Consider the following 14,213-nt stretch of genomic DNA (forward strand, 5'->3'; position numbering starts at 1 on the left):
CTACTACTGAGCCAAAAAAAAACCACCGAAGTGTACACTTTGTGGTATAGTATTCAACTGGTACAAGGAAATAGTCTATGTAAGCCGAGGTTGATGCGTATAGAACAGTGACTATTACAGTAGCATCTGCTGATCGCTCTTAATACATTATAACTTGTTCAGTTTGCTCTGCTTTGCCAACCCCTTGAAAATTAAAGTTAATTTTCGTCTGATCTTTAGTTTTCTGGGTTGGTCGTAGACTTGATCTAGGTTGGTTCTACAGGTGATTAAATAAAACTCATGCAAGATCCCTGTAGCTCAGCTTCTTTTTGGAAGAAACTGGTAATGTCTACTTGACATCATAATCACAACTTGAAAGGCTAATTTCCCAAAACCATGCGGGACTTCAGCTGTACATAAAAATAACTGATTTTCTCCCAACTGCCCTGTAGACAGTTTACATCTTTTCTTCTTCCTCTCTGTCTACAAGCCAAACAAACAAAATCTAGATCTTGGTATATTTTGGGACTCTATCCCTTTGCCACCAGCTTGTATTTCTTTCTCCTTTCTCCCTCCAAACATACACGCACACATAATTTCCTAGTCAAAATGTGTTCTTATGGCCAGCCTACTAACCTGTAGTCCCAGTTTAAATGCTAGATGCAAAATTTTTCTTTAAACATTTTTCTCTGTCTACCTTAGCCCTACTTTTTATCCCCCAAACTCCTCTAACTAGGATGGCCAGATTTAGCACATAGCATAAAGAACACCGTTTCATTTGAATTTCAGATAAACAGCAAATAATTGCTTGTGTAAGTATACCCCATGCAGTACCGACGTTCTGTATTTTATATGGCAGTCCTAACTGTAACGGCCTTAAACTTTGTCCTTTGGAAAGGCCATTTGACTGTGGAAAAGCTCCTAATAGTCCTTTCCTTTTTTTCGAAAACTTACTCTGCTGTCTCACTGTAACTGAAACTGTCTTTCTCTCAAGGCTCTATTCCTAAAGCACCTTACCCAGTGATGTTTTTCTCTGATAGCCTTTAATTCACTGGGGCAAGAGAAAGGTGATACTGTTATAGTTCTTGCTTCCCACTGCTATTTTCAAATTAGTCCCACCATCATTACTCTGCAGCTTCTTTTTTAAAGTCCAGAGCATCTTCTTATACCATCTCCATCTTATTATTACTATCTTGTAGTGAATTGTAAGATTTTCACTTACCTTTAGCCCCAAATCTTCATCTGTAGGACCAAATTCCAGTCCCTCTTCTGAGCTCTGGACCTTAACTCTCTGCTGGATATTTCCACTTGAATATCTGTACAGCAGTTCAAACCCTGATGTGGCTTTAGTTCTGTTAAAGCAGTTTGATCTAAGATGATTCTTGTATAAGCAACAGTGACTAAAAAGATTAATGTGGTCTGCAGTTAATATGTTTAATTTGTAATCTGGTCTTTCCTTTAATAGATGCCTATAAGAAAATTTTAGAAACCACAGTGACTCCAACTGGAATAGATACTGCTAAACTTTATCCCATTCTGATGTCATCTGGACTTCCCAGGGAAACTCTTGGACAGATATGGGCCTTAGCTAATCGAACCACACCTGGCAAGCTTACTAAAGAGGAACTTTATACCGTTCTCGCCATGATAGCGGTAACACAGGTAGACACTGTTTCTAAGGTTAGATCAAATCGCGTTTCAGTGTAAACTGAAAGAATGAATTTTTTTTTACTACAACTTTGTGGAACTCCTTGGACATTAAAATTTAGATTGTTTTCAGGGTACACTGCTTCAAAAATGTATAGTTTATATGATGTGCATACTAGCAGAATATTCCTTTGTTTTAAAGACTGTTTTCTGTATTAACATTCTCTGACCTAACTGTAACCTTTCTGAACTTGAGAGTTAGTGAGTAATAGATGAAATTACTCTCTCTGTCCTTTGAAGTCCTTGTCTTAAATTCCTTAGATATTGACAAAATATTCTCAGTCTGATAGCAGTTTTTCTCACATTATGAAATCATGTTAAATCATTTGATTATAGTGAGATTAGCCCAACTTGTCAGAGAGTGAAAATGTCAGAATTGGTATGTGTTGGCCATTTCTTTGCTAAATATTAGATTTACATTAACCTTGTAACTTACTTTTTTGTATCAAATTCCTGAGTTTGGGGAGAGTCAGAGTGGAAACAAAGCTATAGATCTTACATTTAAGTCTCTCTTTACCAGATATAGATTGTATGTGGTTTGCAGTTTCCTAAAATGTTTCCATTTTCCTCTTGTTTAATGTAGAGGGGTGTTCCTGCCATAAGTCCTGATGCTTTAAACCAGTTCCCAGCGGCTCCTGTTCCAACTTTAAGTGGCTTTCCTATGACTTTGCCTCCTGCGGTGAGTCAGCCGACTGGGATGCCTTCAGGCCCTGCGGGCTCCATGCCCCTCAACCTTGGACAGCCAGTCATGGGCATTAATCTTGTTGGACCAGTGGGAGGAGCCGCAGCCCAGACTTCCACTGGCTTCATGCCAACTTACTCTGCAAATCAGGTAAACAGAGAGGCTGTGTATATCCCAGATTATCCCTGAAAGTGAATCTGGGCAACTTTTTTTCCGTGGATGCAGAAAAGATTGCTGTATTATGATGGACACTGGAGCAGGATTAAAACAATACAAAATTTAGTTTCTGATTATTTAAAAAACAAGAAATTTCTTAAGCCTTAAGATATTTGAATTTTTGGTTGAAAGTTTGTAGTTCTTTATCATGTATGTTCTAAACCTCAAGCTTAATAAAGCTAATTAAATTCCTAGGCTGAGTCTTTTGAGGAAGCTGCTAAACCTAAATAAGATGCTTTAGTTTATTTTTCAGTTCTCAGATTAGCAATAATTTTTTTAAATGTATAATATTTAGTTTACATTCAGTACAAATGTAGGGGATAAGGTTCATTGGGTAAAGTCTTTTTGGAAGGCATATTTGGCAGTAGCTGTCAAAAATCTAAGTGTCTTTATCTTCTGACCTAGCAGTCACACTATTAAGAGTCTATCTCACAGCACTTAAAAGCTCAAATTAAAAAAGTATACAAGGATATTTGTTCTAGCATTCTTTGTTAGAGTAAAATTAGAAATAGCTACATGTCCCTCAGAAGAAGTAAAGTTAAATACATTTTTGTTTATCCACACAGTGATAAACTATTTGATCATTAAAATGAATGAGATAGATATACATGTGCTGCATGGAAAAGATGTCCATGTTATATAATTCCATTTTTAAAGCACAGAACAATATAGTGTAAGCTTGCTTTTCTATAAAACAAAGTGAACTGTTAACAGTGCTCACTTCTAGAGCATGGGATTAGGAGTCAGTGTTCACGATTTACTTTATACATGTATGTGATGGGTTGAAATAAGCTTGTATCACTTCTGTAATTTACAAACATGTATAAAATGTTTTTTAAAGATGACATTTTCTCAGAAAGTAGTTACTATTACCAAAACAAAAAAGTTAGTGGAAAGAATGGCATTGGATTTCTTTTTTTGCCCATTTCTTTGATATCTAGCTAAACAGAAGAGACAGGTGGATTCTGATATCTGTTTCTGCATTCTGATAACTTGTTTTGGTTAAACAATATAAAGAAAATTTGGGCTCACACAAATATATAGTTGGAAAAGAGGAGTATTTTAATAGAATTTCCAGGTAATTGTGCATATGCTTCATTGGTGCTATATCAAAACTTGAAAAGAGATAGTTTCATAAAGGTTATGTGCCATGTGAAATCTGAAACCACATCAATAAATGTGTATTCTTGTTACACTGAAAAAAAAAAGATGGCAGTTTCTCAATAATCTACCAAATATGATTCAGCTTTTTTAAAATTATATGAATTAGCTATTTAAACCAGTCTTTTACCATTTATAGAAGAGTATCTAAAAATACGAGGATTCCTGCCTTAAGCACTTGACTTGATGTTATGTCTGAAGGGTGTTCTGAAATTAAATATTTGTACCTAAATGGGAAGATTTAAAAGATAGTCTTTGAGATTGACAGCTGGATATTTGTTATTTATCTTTGTATCAATTTGATGTTTTCTATTTAAATGTCCTCTATAAACCCAGGTGGTAAAACCAGAAGAAGATGACTTCCAAGACTTTCAAGATGCTTCTAAATCAGGATCCCTTGATGACTCATTCAGTGATTTCCAAGAGTTGCCTGCTTCTTCAAAAACAAGTAATTCCCAGCATGGAAGCAGGTAGAAAAGAGCTGAATATAGTTAACACTGTTTTTAATAATTGAGAAAGAGGCATCCACAATGAGAAGCCCAAGTATAAAGAAGGGAATTAAGACTCCTTACTCGCATGCTTTCTTGATCATTCCCCCTTTATTCATACTTTTGCTCTTCATATTCTCTCCTTTGTCCACCTTTAACTTCAGCTTCTACTGTTTCCTCCCAGTACATACCTGCTTGACTTTATTTCTTTTTGCATGTGCTAAACCAGATGTATTATATAGCTGAGTGCCGCTGGGCAGGGATGACTCATGTTCTTATATAAGATCCAGGTCTTCAACTGTTAAAAAGCTTTTAGGCAGGGGCGCGTAATTTGGTATTTTGCACTATAGTATACTATTAATTTTCCACAGAAATCGTAAGTTAGAAATTAAATACGATTATTTATTCATGTCTCTCATGTTTAAGTTGAGATCTGTGGGTTTTAGGCCTTCAGATCTGTTTGCAGAGACAGTTACATAAGCACTTTTCTCATGTGTACAAACTTAACTTTCAGGTACAGTAACTGATTCAGTATGTTGTCAACACCTTTCTATCATTTTAAGAAACACATTTAGATACTTTTTCCACCAAGTGGAACATGTGAGGCTTTGCGTAAGCAATGTTAATGTCTTTAGTTGTTTTTGGAACTTGCTTTTATTAGGATACATATTCCATTTCTCTTACATTCCCATTTGAGCAATTTCATTCATCTTTTGTTTTAACCAGTTGACTATTTCTTCATCAACACTTCCTGCAGACACTGTGAGAAGAATTAAGGGCTAGGTGTTACAGAGAATTACAAATTAGGGAAGGAGTTATTCTCCTGATTTTAAGAATACATGAAACACTTGTAAATGACACATAGGAGAAACATGTGAGGGGTTTGACTGTAAAGTACCGGGAGTTCCAAGCCCGCAAAACCAGCACACACACATATTATTAACCTGATAGACACGTAATATTTCTTTCTCAGATCTCTTCCTTTGAACAGATTATGTTCTGCTGCTGTCTAGAACATGTCTGAATGACCCAGGGCACCTCAAATTACCTCCATAAAATTAAATTCATTGTTTTCCTCCTCAAAACTAAATTACAACTTGTCAAATCACCATATCCAGTCACCATATCAGAAACAGTTATTTTCAGCTCCCTCCTGTCTCCTTCACCATCAACTCTGTCAGCGCTGCTCAGTGTGGGAAAAGGCCACGTGCTTTCTGGCTCCTGCTAGCTCTCTTGGCTATCGCCATTTCCCACTATACTCCAGCCAGAATGACTCCATACTGACCATGCTCTTTCAAGCCTCTGGCTTTTTACATCCTGTTTTCTTCAACCTGAAATTCTCCCTATAATTAACTCTAGTTCCATGTCAAAAATCAGTTTAATATAGGAAGTTTTTATTAACCCCTCTCCATCAGTCCCCACCTCCAAGATAAGTTAAGGGCCCCACCTCTACTGCTGTGGTACCTTAGGAATATCTGTGTCCTAGCTGTAATTACTGGTTTGCATGACTGCTTCCCTCACTAGGTTGTAAGTACCTGAAGACAGTCTTTCATGTCTGTATGTGTAGACTTAGCCTGTGGTATGTAACTAAATAAAGGTTTGTTGGATGAGTGTATTGTAGTGTGAAAGTTACAAACAGAATTTATCAAATTGATGGTTCATTCCTCTGGCAGACAGCTCTCTCAGCAGATGAAATTGAAATTTGCTCATAGAAAATTTTAAGTGAGTGGCCAGACCTGGGATATATGTGGTGTTAGCAATTTTGTGTGGCATTATCTCCACAAAATAGTTCCCTTTCATATGCAGCTATGCTTGGCAGATTTCCCTTTTTCAGTTCTGGCATGACTACGAGTATGCTTTCCTTGCATGAAACATTTTGCTCATGTCTAAGAATTCACATTCAGTGTTTGTTTATTCATTCAGAAACATTTATGAAGCATCTGCTATGTGCCAGACATTGGTGTAGACACTAGAAATATAGAAGTGAAAAACACAATTCCTGCTATAAAGAAGCTTAGTTTCATCTGGGTATTTACATTATCTAAGAAAACTCTCTTAGAATTGCTCCTTCAGTGGTGTGTGTGTGTGTGTCCATATATAATGAATTCCCTAGTTCATGGTAATCTATCTTCCATATTATAAGTTATTTTAAAAGGGTATTTGTTAACATGATATAAATAGTTAAGCCTAGGTGAGACCACTTTGGGCAGTATTTTAAAGCAAAAATGGGTATTATTTGTCAGAATATGAAAAGGCAAGTAAGGTGTTAGAAGTAGGCTGGAGTGGAGAGTATGGTTAGCCTGTGAAAAAATGACATAGTTAAGGGTGGCACCAGTTACAGGATGCCTATGATTTGTGACATAATCTGTAAAGCAATTTAGATGTAAGTGGCATGATGAAAGTAATTCTTGCTACTGTGTATGGGGTCCGTTCAGCTTCCATGGTAATCCTGTTGTGAGATTATGTGGCGGACTCTGGGTTTAGAGTTGTAGACTAAAAGTGTGTCTCTGAGAAATTGATTGGGCTCGCTGTTGAACTGGATGTCAGAGTCAAAGGAGAAACAGCACTTGAGCTGGCAGGAAGGGGCATCTGGAAGAGAGCAACATCATTTATCCTGTAAGAAAATACTTGTCGGGTGCCAGGCACCAGGGAGCCTCGTATGGTAAACAAAGCAGACATGGAGCACTAATGATAGAACAGTTCAGAGAGGATTGAGTTGTAGGGGTTTTGAGTTGGTTTTATTTTATTTTGCTTTTTAAGTGGGTATATTTAGGTGGGTGAGCAACTAAGTAAAATCATCTACCGCAGCCCCATGGAGTAACTGTGAAACATGAATGATACACCAGAGGAAAAGCAAGACACTTTTTTTGGTGGCGAAGTCCTGTGAAGTCTTACCTTTCAAAAGCAGGTTTTTAAATTTTGAAACAATATGCCTCCCTTACTGAGTACCTTTCATTACTATTAAGAGTGGAAATAACTGTGTTCATGTTTGGAACAGATAACTACTTTATATAACTGGTGTAAACATTTTCATAGTGATTGCAGTTTTTTTTTAATAATAACTTCAGGGAAAGAACTGGAATGAATTATTCCTTTGCTATATGCATAAAATTACAGTCTGAGTCATAGCTTTTTGGGAATGGAATTTTATTTTGTTGACTTCAGTCACTGTTGCTTCACTATCCTGAAGAGCCTTTTTTTCCAATTCTGAAAATAATTTTAAAATTAATAACATCCAGGTAAGTGTCACATTTAATAGAAGATTGTACCACGGACTTTAAAGGAACATAGCTAATGTTGGAAAATCATAAAGACAAATGGATCGTTCAACTTTGTGATTTTTTTTCTTGAGATATTAATTAACTTTATTCGTATGTAAAACTCTGTTCAATGAGTTGTAGTTTAATTACTTACGGAACTTCAAAAAACCCACCTACAGTTGTGTAGATGATGACCTATTTGTCAAAATCAAATACGTAGCAGCTGTTGGGTAGAGATGTGGGCTTGTAACATTTGGTAGCACTAAGTCTTACTCCAGCACTGTGGGCGCCCATTAGCGTGCCTGCGCCACAGCTGGGTGTTGTACCTTGCTTGTGGGCCCCTGATAAGAAGATTTAAATGACTGTGAAAAGATTCTTGCTCCATGGCAAAGAACTCAGTAGAAATCCATTTATGTAATGTGTGTGTATGGTATTGAATGACACAAACTAGTAGTGGAATGTAGTCATTCATATGTAAAGGTTGTTCTGCCAGGGGGCTGCCTGGGTCTGATAAGAAAAAAAAAAAGTAATTTGTTTATAGTATGTGTTTAAGCCATTTATACTATCTGTTTGAGCCGTCCAAGAATTACCCACACAGATACTACTCATTACGCTATTTTTCCATCCAGCGGGAAATGTGTCCACAGGCAAAAGTACCTGTCTGATTTTGAAGTGATTGTTGTTTTGCTGCAAAGATAGCTTCTGAAACTGCTGATGTGATGCCTGTAAAAATGCAAATTGTATTAACTCGGCTGCTGCTTATCAGATGGGTGAACTTCTGCCAGTAAGCAGTGCAGTATGATCAAATGAAGAACAGTTTACATCTTGGCTTGAACAGCCTTTCATAAATAGATTTTTATCTTAACTATTCCACCTCTGCATTCTGAACCCCTTTTAGAGAATATATTAAGGTTAACATAATTTACTTTAAAATATTGGGTATACATATTTGGAGCAGTTCACTTGCACAGTTTTATGGACCTAAATTTTAAAATGCAGGTCATCATCATTCTGTAATAATCTATTTCCAATGCCATTGCTCTGGTTTTTATGGCTTAAAGATGATTAGATGGTCAGCGTGGATCTGATCCCTCTTCAAATAATCAAGAAAAGAATTACTGCTTGAGTGTTGTTTCAGTATATTTTTTTCAAGGAAAAGGATGTTTTGTTTTTTTTTTGTCATTTGTGGTGCACATATATAGTTTCTAACTTTTAAAGCAGGGAGCCGTGAGTGTTACTAGGTGCCCAATGCCATCTTAATTCTAAGCTCTTCCTTGATGATAAGGGAAGGAGACAATGTTCTGGTCACTAAGAAATATTTACTTTTCCCTCTTAGTGCTCCTTCTTTGTTGATGCCACTCCCTGGAACTAAAGCATCTGCTTCAGTGGATAAATATGCTGTGTTTAAGGGAATTGCAACTGACAAGTCCTCTGAAAATACTGTTCCATTTGGAGGTAAAAAAAAAAAAAACAGTTGATAAATTTATAAACCTGTGAATGTAAATCTTTGTTTTCAGTGATGACTTTTGATGGTAAATGTCCTTGAGTTGTGATCTCAAGGTTCCTAACCTTAATTGAGCTTTCTGTCTTTTCATCATAGAGCCTGGTGACAAATATAGTGCTTTCAGAGAACTTGAACAGACATCAGAGAGCAAATCTTTAGGTAAGTGTTTGATTCCTTAAATGGATAAAGTACTGCAATTTTTTAATATAAGAGATTTTTGATGGTTCTTTCAGTGACATCTCTAAAATTATTTTATTGTGTGTGTGGTGGTTTTCTTGTTTTGTGGCTCTAGAAGTTACAAGAAAGTAAAATGTGGTTCCGTGATTGGAAGTTATTTTCTGAAATTTAGGACAAACCCCAGATCGATGCAGTTTCCTTTGAAGATAGTGCATTCCCTTTCACTGGAAGCCTTCAAGCCTAGTTATACTCCTGCGACCACTTTCGATTATTTTAATGCTCATCAAGACTGAAACTGTTCACAGTGCAGCAGTCTGTGGACTGTGCAGAAGGCAGCAACCAGTCTTTTACTCCTCAGGATTTTCAAAATTGTCTGTAACTTAATAAGGTGAAGTGAGTGGGGCTTATGTGCCTATATGGTGCCCATCTCTGATAGAAGGGCTTAAATCATGTGGTTGGGAATATAGAAGGATGATTTGAGAGCTGTATATGTATGTAAAGACTGAAAGTTACGTTTGTGGCTAAATCCTACTACAAACCTGGTGTTTAGGGTTTAGATAATCCATTAGTCAAATTATGTCCTTCAAAGCTTAACCATGCATGCTGTGAAATTTGTATATTCTACTGAGAATTTCTTCCTGGGAACAGTACCACATTCTACCTTTGTGTATTGAATGCTCAGATTTGAAACATCCTTCCACAGTCATTTGTTCTCACCCTCCTGCCCCAAGAATGGAGTGGGCAGGTGGGGGAAGATTATAGGAAAGGTAAGGCATACGTGTGAAAGTTAAAGTAGAATGTATACTGTTCAAGTATCTCTAAAAATATTCAGTGGGGAGGGTATAGCTCTGTGGTAGAGCATGTACTTAGCATGCAGGAGGTCCTGGTTTCAATCCATAGCACCTCCCTTCGAAAATAAATAAACAAACCTAATTAGTCCCCCACCCCAAAAAAATATTAACTTTTTTACAACTCCTAGGTTTTAGAAATGTTTCATTCAAACCATTAGGATGTAGTAACTTTCTTTTTTAATTCTTACTTTTTGTTGAAGTGTAGTTGATTCACAATGTTAGTTTCGAGTGTACAGCAAGTGATTCGGTTACACATATACACACATATTTTTTTCAGATAATTTTCCGTTACAGCTCATTATTAGAAATTGAATATAGTTCCCCATGCTGTACTATAGGTCCTTGTTGTTTATCTGTTTTTTATATAGTAATATGTATCTGTTAATCCCAAACTTCTTATCTATCGTAGGATATAACTTTCTTCCTCAGTGTGTGTATTAGATACTAGGATTATAAAGATAAACCCTAGAGGAACTTTTGGGTTGTTAATTTGTCATTTTCTCCTAACAATGCTTTCACCAACTCTTGGGCCAAGGCAAGTTTAGAGTAAAGAGCATGGTTTAACATCAGGGTTCTTTATGTACTATGTGTTAGTGATCGTGTGGTATGTATGCTGTTCCTGGGAAATACAATGGTGCCACCAAAATGTAAGCGGTACGTTAGTCCTGCTTTTGCTGTTCTTTACTAACAGAATCCCAGGTGGTCGTAGTCACCATTGTGTGCTTGCTTTCATTCCTGTCTTACCTTTGACTCTAAGGCCTTCCAGGTAGAGATGCCAATTTGTTCATTTTAGGAGAATGTATTTTATTCTACTCCGATTAAAAATACATTGGACTGGGAGGGGGGGAGGGTAGAACTCAAGTGGTGGAGCGCATGCTTAGCATGCATGAGGTCCTGGGTTCAATTCCTAGTACTTCCTCCAAGAATAAATAAATAAAAACCTAATTATCTCCTCCCACTATATATATATATATTTTTTTAATACATTGGACTGGCTTCATCAGGGTTAGTATCTTAGAATTTATGAAGAGACTTATAGTATTATGGTCAGAACTATAGTTCAAGTCCAAATGACAGTTGAATAATATTTCCTTTTTTCTACCCCTACAGTTTAAAAGCAGAAATAAAAGTAGGTGAGGAAAATACACTATATAGAGAAGTGACATGTACTAAAGTTTTAGCACAAAGTGATCTCTTTTGAAATGTTGTTAGGGCCTAGGAAGTGGCAGTTAGGGAAATTTATGAGGATTCAGAAGTAACTGAAAAGCTACCCATGAAGTAATATGCTTAATGTGCCCGCTGGTAAGCAGGCTTCCAATGACTGCAGCTAATTTATTTGCCCAAAAATCCCTTTATTTTTGAACTTGTAACCCACCCATTTTTATCTTTTTAATCCTTTCACCCAGCTCACATTTCTAATGGAAACGTTTACAATTCATCAGTAAGTTTAGTTTGCTGTGGTGATTTTTTTTTTCAAAATAATAAAGCAAAACTTGTCAATTTCACAGATCTTTTAAAGCAGCACATCCAAAATTTAGGCTGTGACAAAATTGGCTGCTTGCTTTTTTTACAGGAATAATACAGATATTATCAATGATATACTTGCTTAAAATTATAGGGCAATTTTTTTAAGTTGCTTCTCTTCTCAATTTGTGAAGTTGACTTTAGTTTTATTAGTGGTATGTATGAAAACATAAAATACAGAAATTTTGAATGCTGTTCTTCTCTTTCTGAAATTTCCTGAATGATACATAGATTTCTCTGTTGATAAATTATGCTGGTGAATTGTTTAAATATCTTAGGAGGAAAAATAAGCTTCCATTATTTTCTATGGTTTATTTCATATGATATATCAAAGTATATATCATGTTACAAGAATAATATATTTAAAGCCTGTATTATTTTAATGATAATTTTATATTTTGGTTTTAAATACATTTTTATAGTTAATATGCTTCTGTATCTCACTTTAAGGAAAGATAGAATTTAAGAAATGGATGAGGAAATTAAAGCTTGTATTTTAATTTATAACTCTCCAGAAATGGCTGTCATATTTTTAAATAATAAGTGATGTTGATATAACTATACTTATGTTTGGTTTATTTCTGATTTTAATTACCTGGTATAACCTAGTGGATTTTATGGAAGACCTTCAGACACTGTTAGAAAACAGATCATCTGCATCCTAACCTCATGCCTATGAGTGATCATATTACTGTGATAATAAAGAATAGAGACCCTATTAAGAACCATGTGTCTAGATTTTTATCAGTATCTTAACTGCACCTGTTTAATTATTTATGAGAAGTACCTTAGTACCTATTTTCTCTAGCTAAAAATAAAATAATTCTGCCAATTACCCCACCTTCAGAGTAGCAAAATATAAACTAAAGTTTAAATCCAATCCTCGAAATTTTTAACAATGGAATTGGTATTGAAATCCCTTTGAATAAGTGCTGATTGGTACAATGAGATGGCTGATTTCAAGAAAAGCCCAAGTACTCCCAGATTTTTGTTGTAAGATTCAGCTTATTTGTTGGAGAATATGCGGGAAAACTACTTTATAATGTGCTCTTAGCAAGAATGCTTTGCAAATAAATAGATGCCTTTTCAAAATTTTTGCATCAGATTCCCTTCAAATTAATGCCTCCATATACTTGAGCAAAACCACATAGTATCTAACCTTGTGCTTAAAGTGCCTAGTTGAGCAGAGCATTGTGCATCCTAAATATTATATGCAGTGTTTTTCATAATACTTCATTGATACCTGTGATTTTTTTTAACCTAATCACCACATAACACATTTTATCTTAAAGGGCCACTGTTTTAATATGCCTCTCTTCAGGAACCTCCAACACCTATTTCTTATTCTATTGTATGTGTGGCTAGCTAGCCCTGGTGAGAGAAAGTCCTGAGAGCAGTGCTTTTGGCCCGTCGAAGGCTCTGGCACTAACAGACATACCATCCTGACATGAGCAAATTTTTATTTATTTCCATATCACTAGCCTTCAGTGTGAAAACAGAAGGGGTATTTGGTGGGGATATTATTAAACTGTGCTTCAATAATGTCAAGCCAGGGAGGGAGAAGTCTGTGATATGTTTGTACCTTAATGTGCTTTGCATCATGACCTTCTCAGCTCAGCATTCTTATTTACTTGGTTCTATTCTTTCAGGAGAAAACTTCGCAGAATTCAGATCTGCAGGGACTGATGATGGTTTCACCGACTTTAAAACCGCTGATAGTCTATCACCACTAGAGCCACCAACAAAAGACAAAACTTTTCCAGCAGCCTTCCCCTCAGGAGCTATACAACAGAAACCACAAGCACAAGTGAAAAATCCTCTGAACTTAGCAGATCTAGATATGTTTTCCTCAGTTACTTGCAGCAGTGAGAAACCATTGTCCTTTGCAGCTGCATTTAGTGCACCGAAACCTGTTTCCACACGACCCCAGCCGGCGGGGTCTGCCGCAGCTGTGTCAGCATTGGCATCAACTAAAACTTCGAGTCTGGCTGATGATTTTGGAGAATTCAACCTTTTTGGGGAATATTCTAGTCCAGCATCTGTCGGGGAGCAGGATGACTTTGCAGATTTTATGGCTTTCACTAATAGTTCTGTTTCATCTGAGCAAAAGGCGGATGACAAGTATGAGGCCCTTAAAGAGGAAGCTAGTCCTGGCTCCCTGCCCAGCAGCACCAGCAGCACAGGGAAGAGTGGACAGAGCTCAGCTGCTGTGTCAACCAAGTACGATGTCTTCAAACAACTCTCTTTGGAAGGGTCTGGACTAGGTTCTGAAGAACTGAAAGATAACACTCCTTCAGCAAAGAGTGATGATGATTTTGCTGACTTCCACTCCAGTAAGTTTTCTTCCATGAACTCGGACAAATCCCTGGGAGAGAAAGCAGTGGCTTTCAGACACACTAAGGAAGACTCTGCCTCGGTGAAGTCCTTGGATCTCCCTTCCATTGGTGGCAGCAGTGTTGGCAAGGAGGACTCTGAAGATGCACTCTCTGTTCAGTTTGACATGAAACTGGCTGATGTGGGAGGAGATCTTAAACATGTCATGTCTGATAGCTCTTTGGATTTACCAACAGTTAGTGGCCAGCATCCTCCTGCTGCAGGTGAGGAATTGGTGAGATTGCTCTGGTGATGGTGATGTAGATTTCAAAGATGATTCTGTGGGTGTGG

At 36.8% G+C, this 14,213-nt stretch overlaps 1 protein-coding gene across 11 annotated transcripts in view; it reads left to right on the top strand.

Annotated features, from left to right (window-relative positions):
- Window positions 1-14,213, top strand: part of SYNRG (synergin gamma) — a 78,993-nt gene that overhangs the window by 31,117 nt on the left and 33,663 nt on the right. For all 11 annotated transcript variants that reach the window (XM_074342614.1, XM_074342615.1, XM_074342616.1 and 8 more), the window contains 6 exons: window positions 1,445-1,641; window positions 2,270-2,518; window positions 4,082-4,215; window positions 8,830-8,948; window positions 9,094-9,156; window positions 13,199-14,146. In XM_074342614.1, coding sequence (XP_074198715.1) covers window positions 1,445-1,641; window positions 2,270-2,518; window positions 4,082-4,215; window positions 8,830-8,948; window positions 9,094-9,156; window positions 13,199-14,146 — 1,710 coding nt within the window. The remainder of the gene's footprint in view (window positions 1-1,444; window positions 1,642-2,269; window positions 2,519-4,081; window positions 4,216-8,829; window positions 8,949-9,093; window positions 9,157-13,198; window positions 14,147-14,213) is intronic.

This window comes from Camelus bactrianus, chromosome 16, assembly GCF_048773025.1.
Source record: "Camelus bactrianus isolate YW-2024 breed Bactrian camel chromosome 16, ASM4877302v1, whole genome shotgun sequence".
Classification (NCBI taxonomy): domain Eukaryota; kingdom Metazoa; phylum Chordata; class Mammalia; order Artiodactyla; family Camelidae; genus Camelus; species Camelus bactrianus.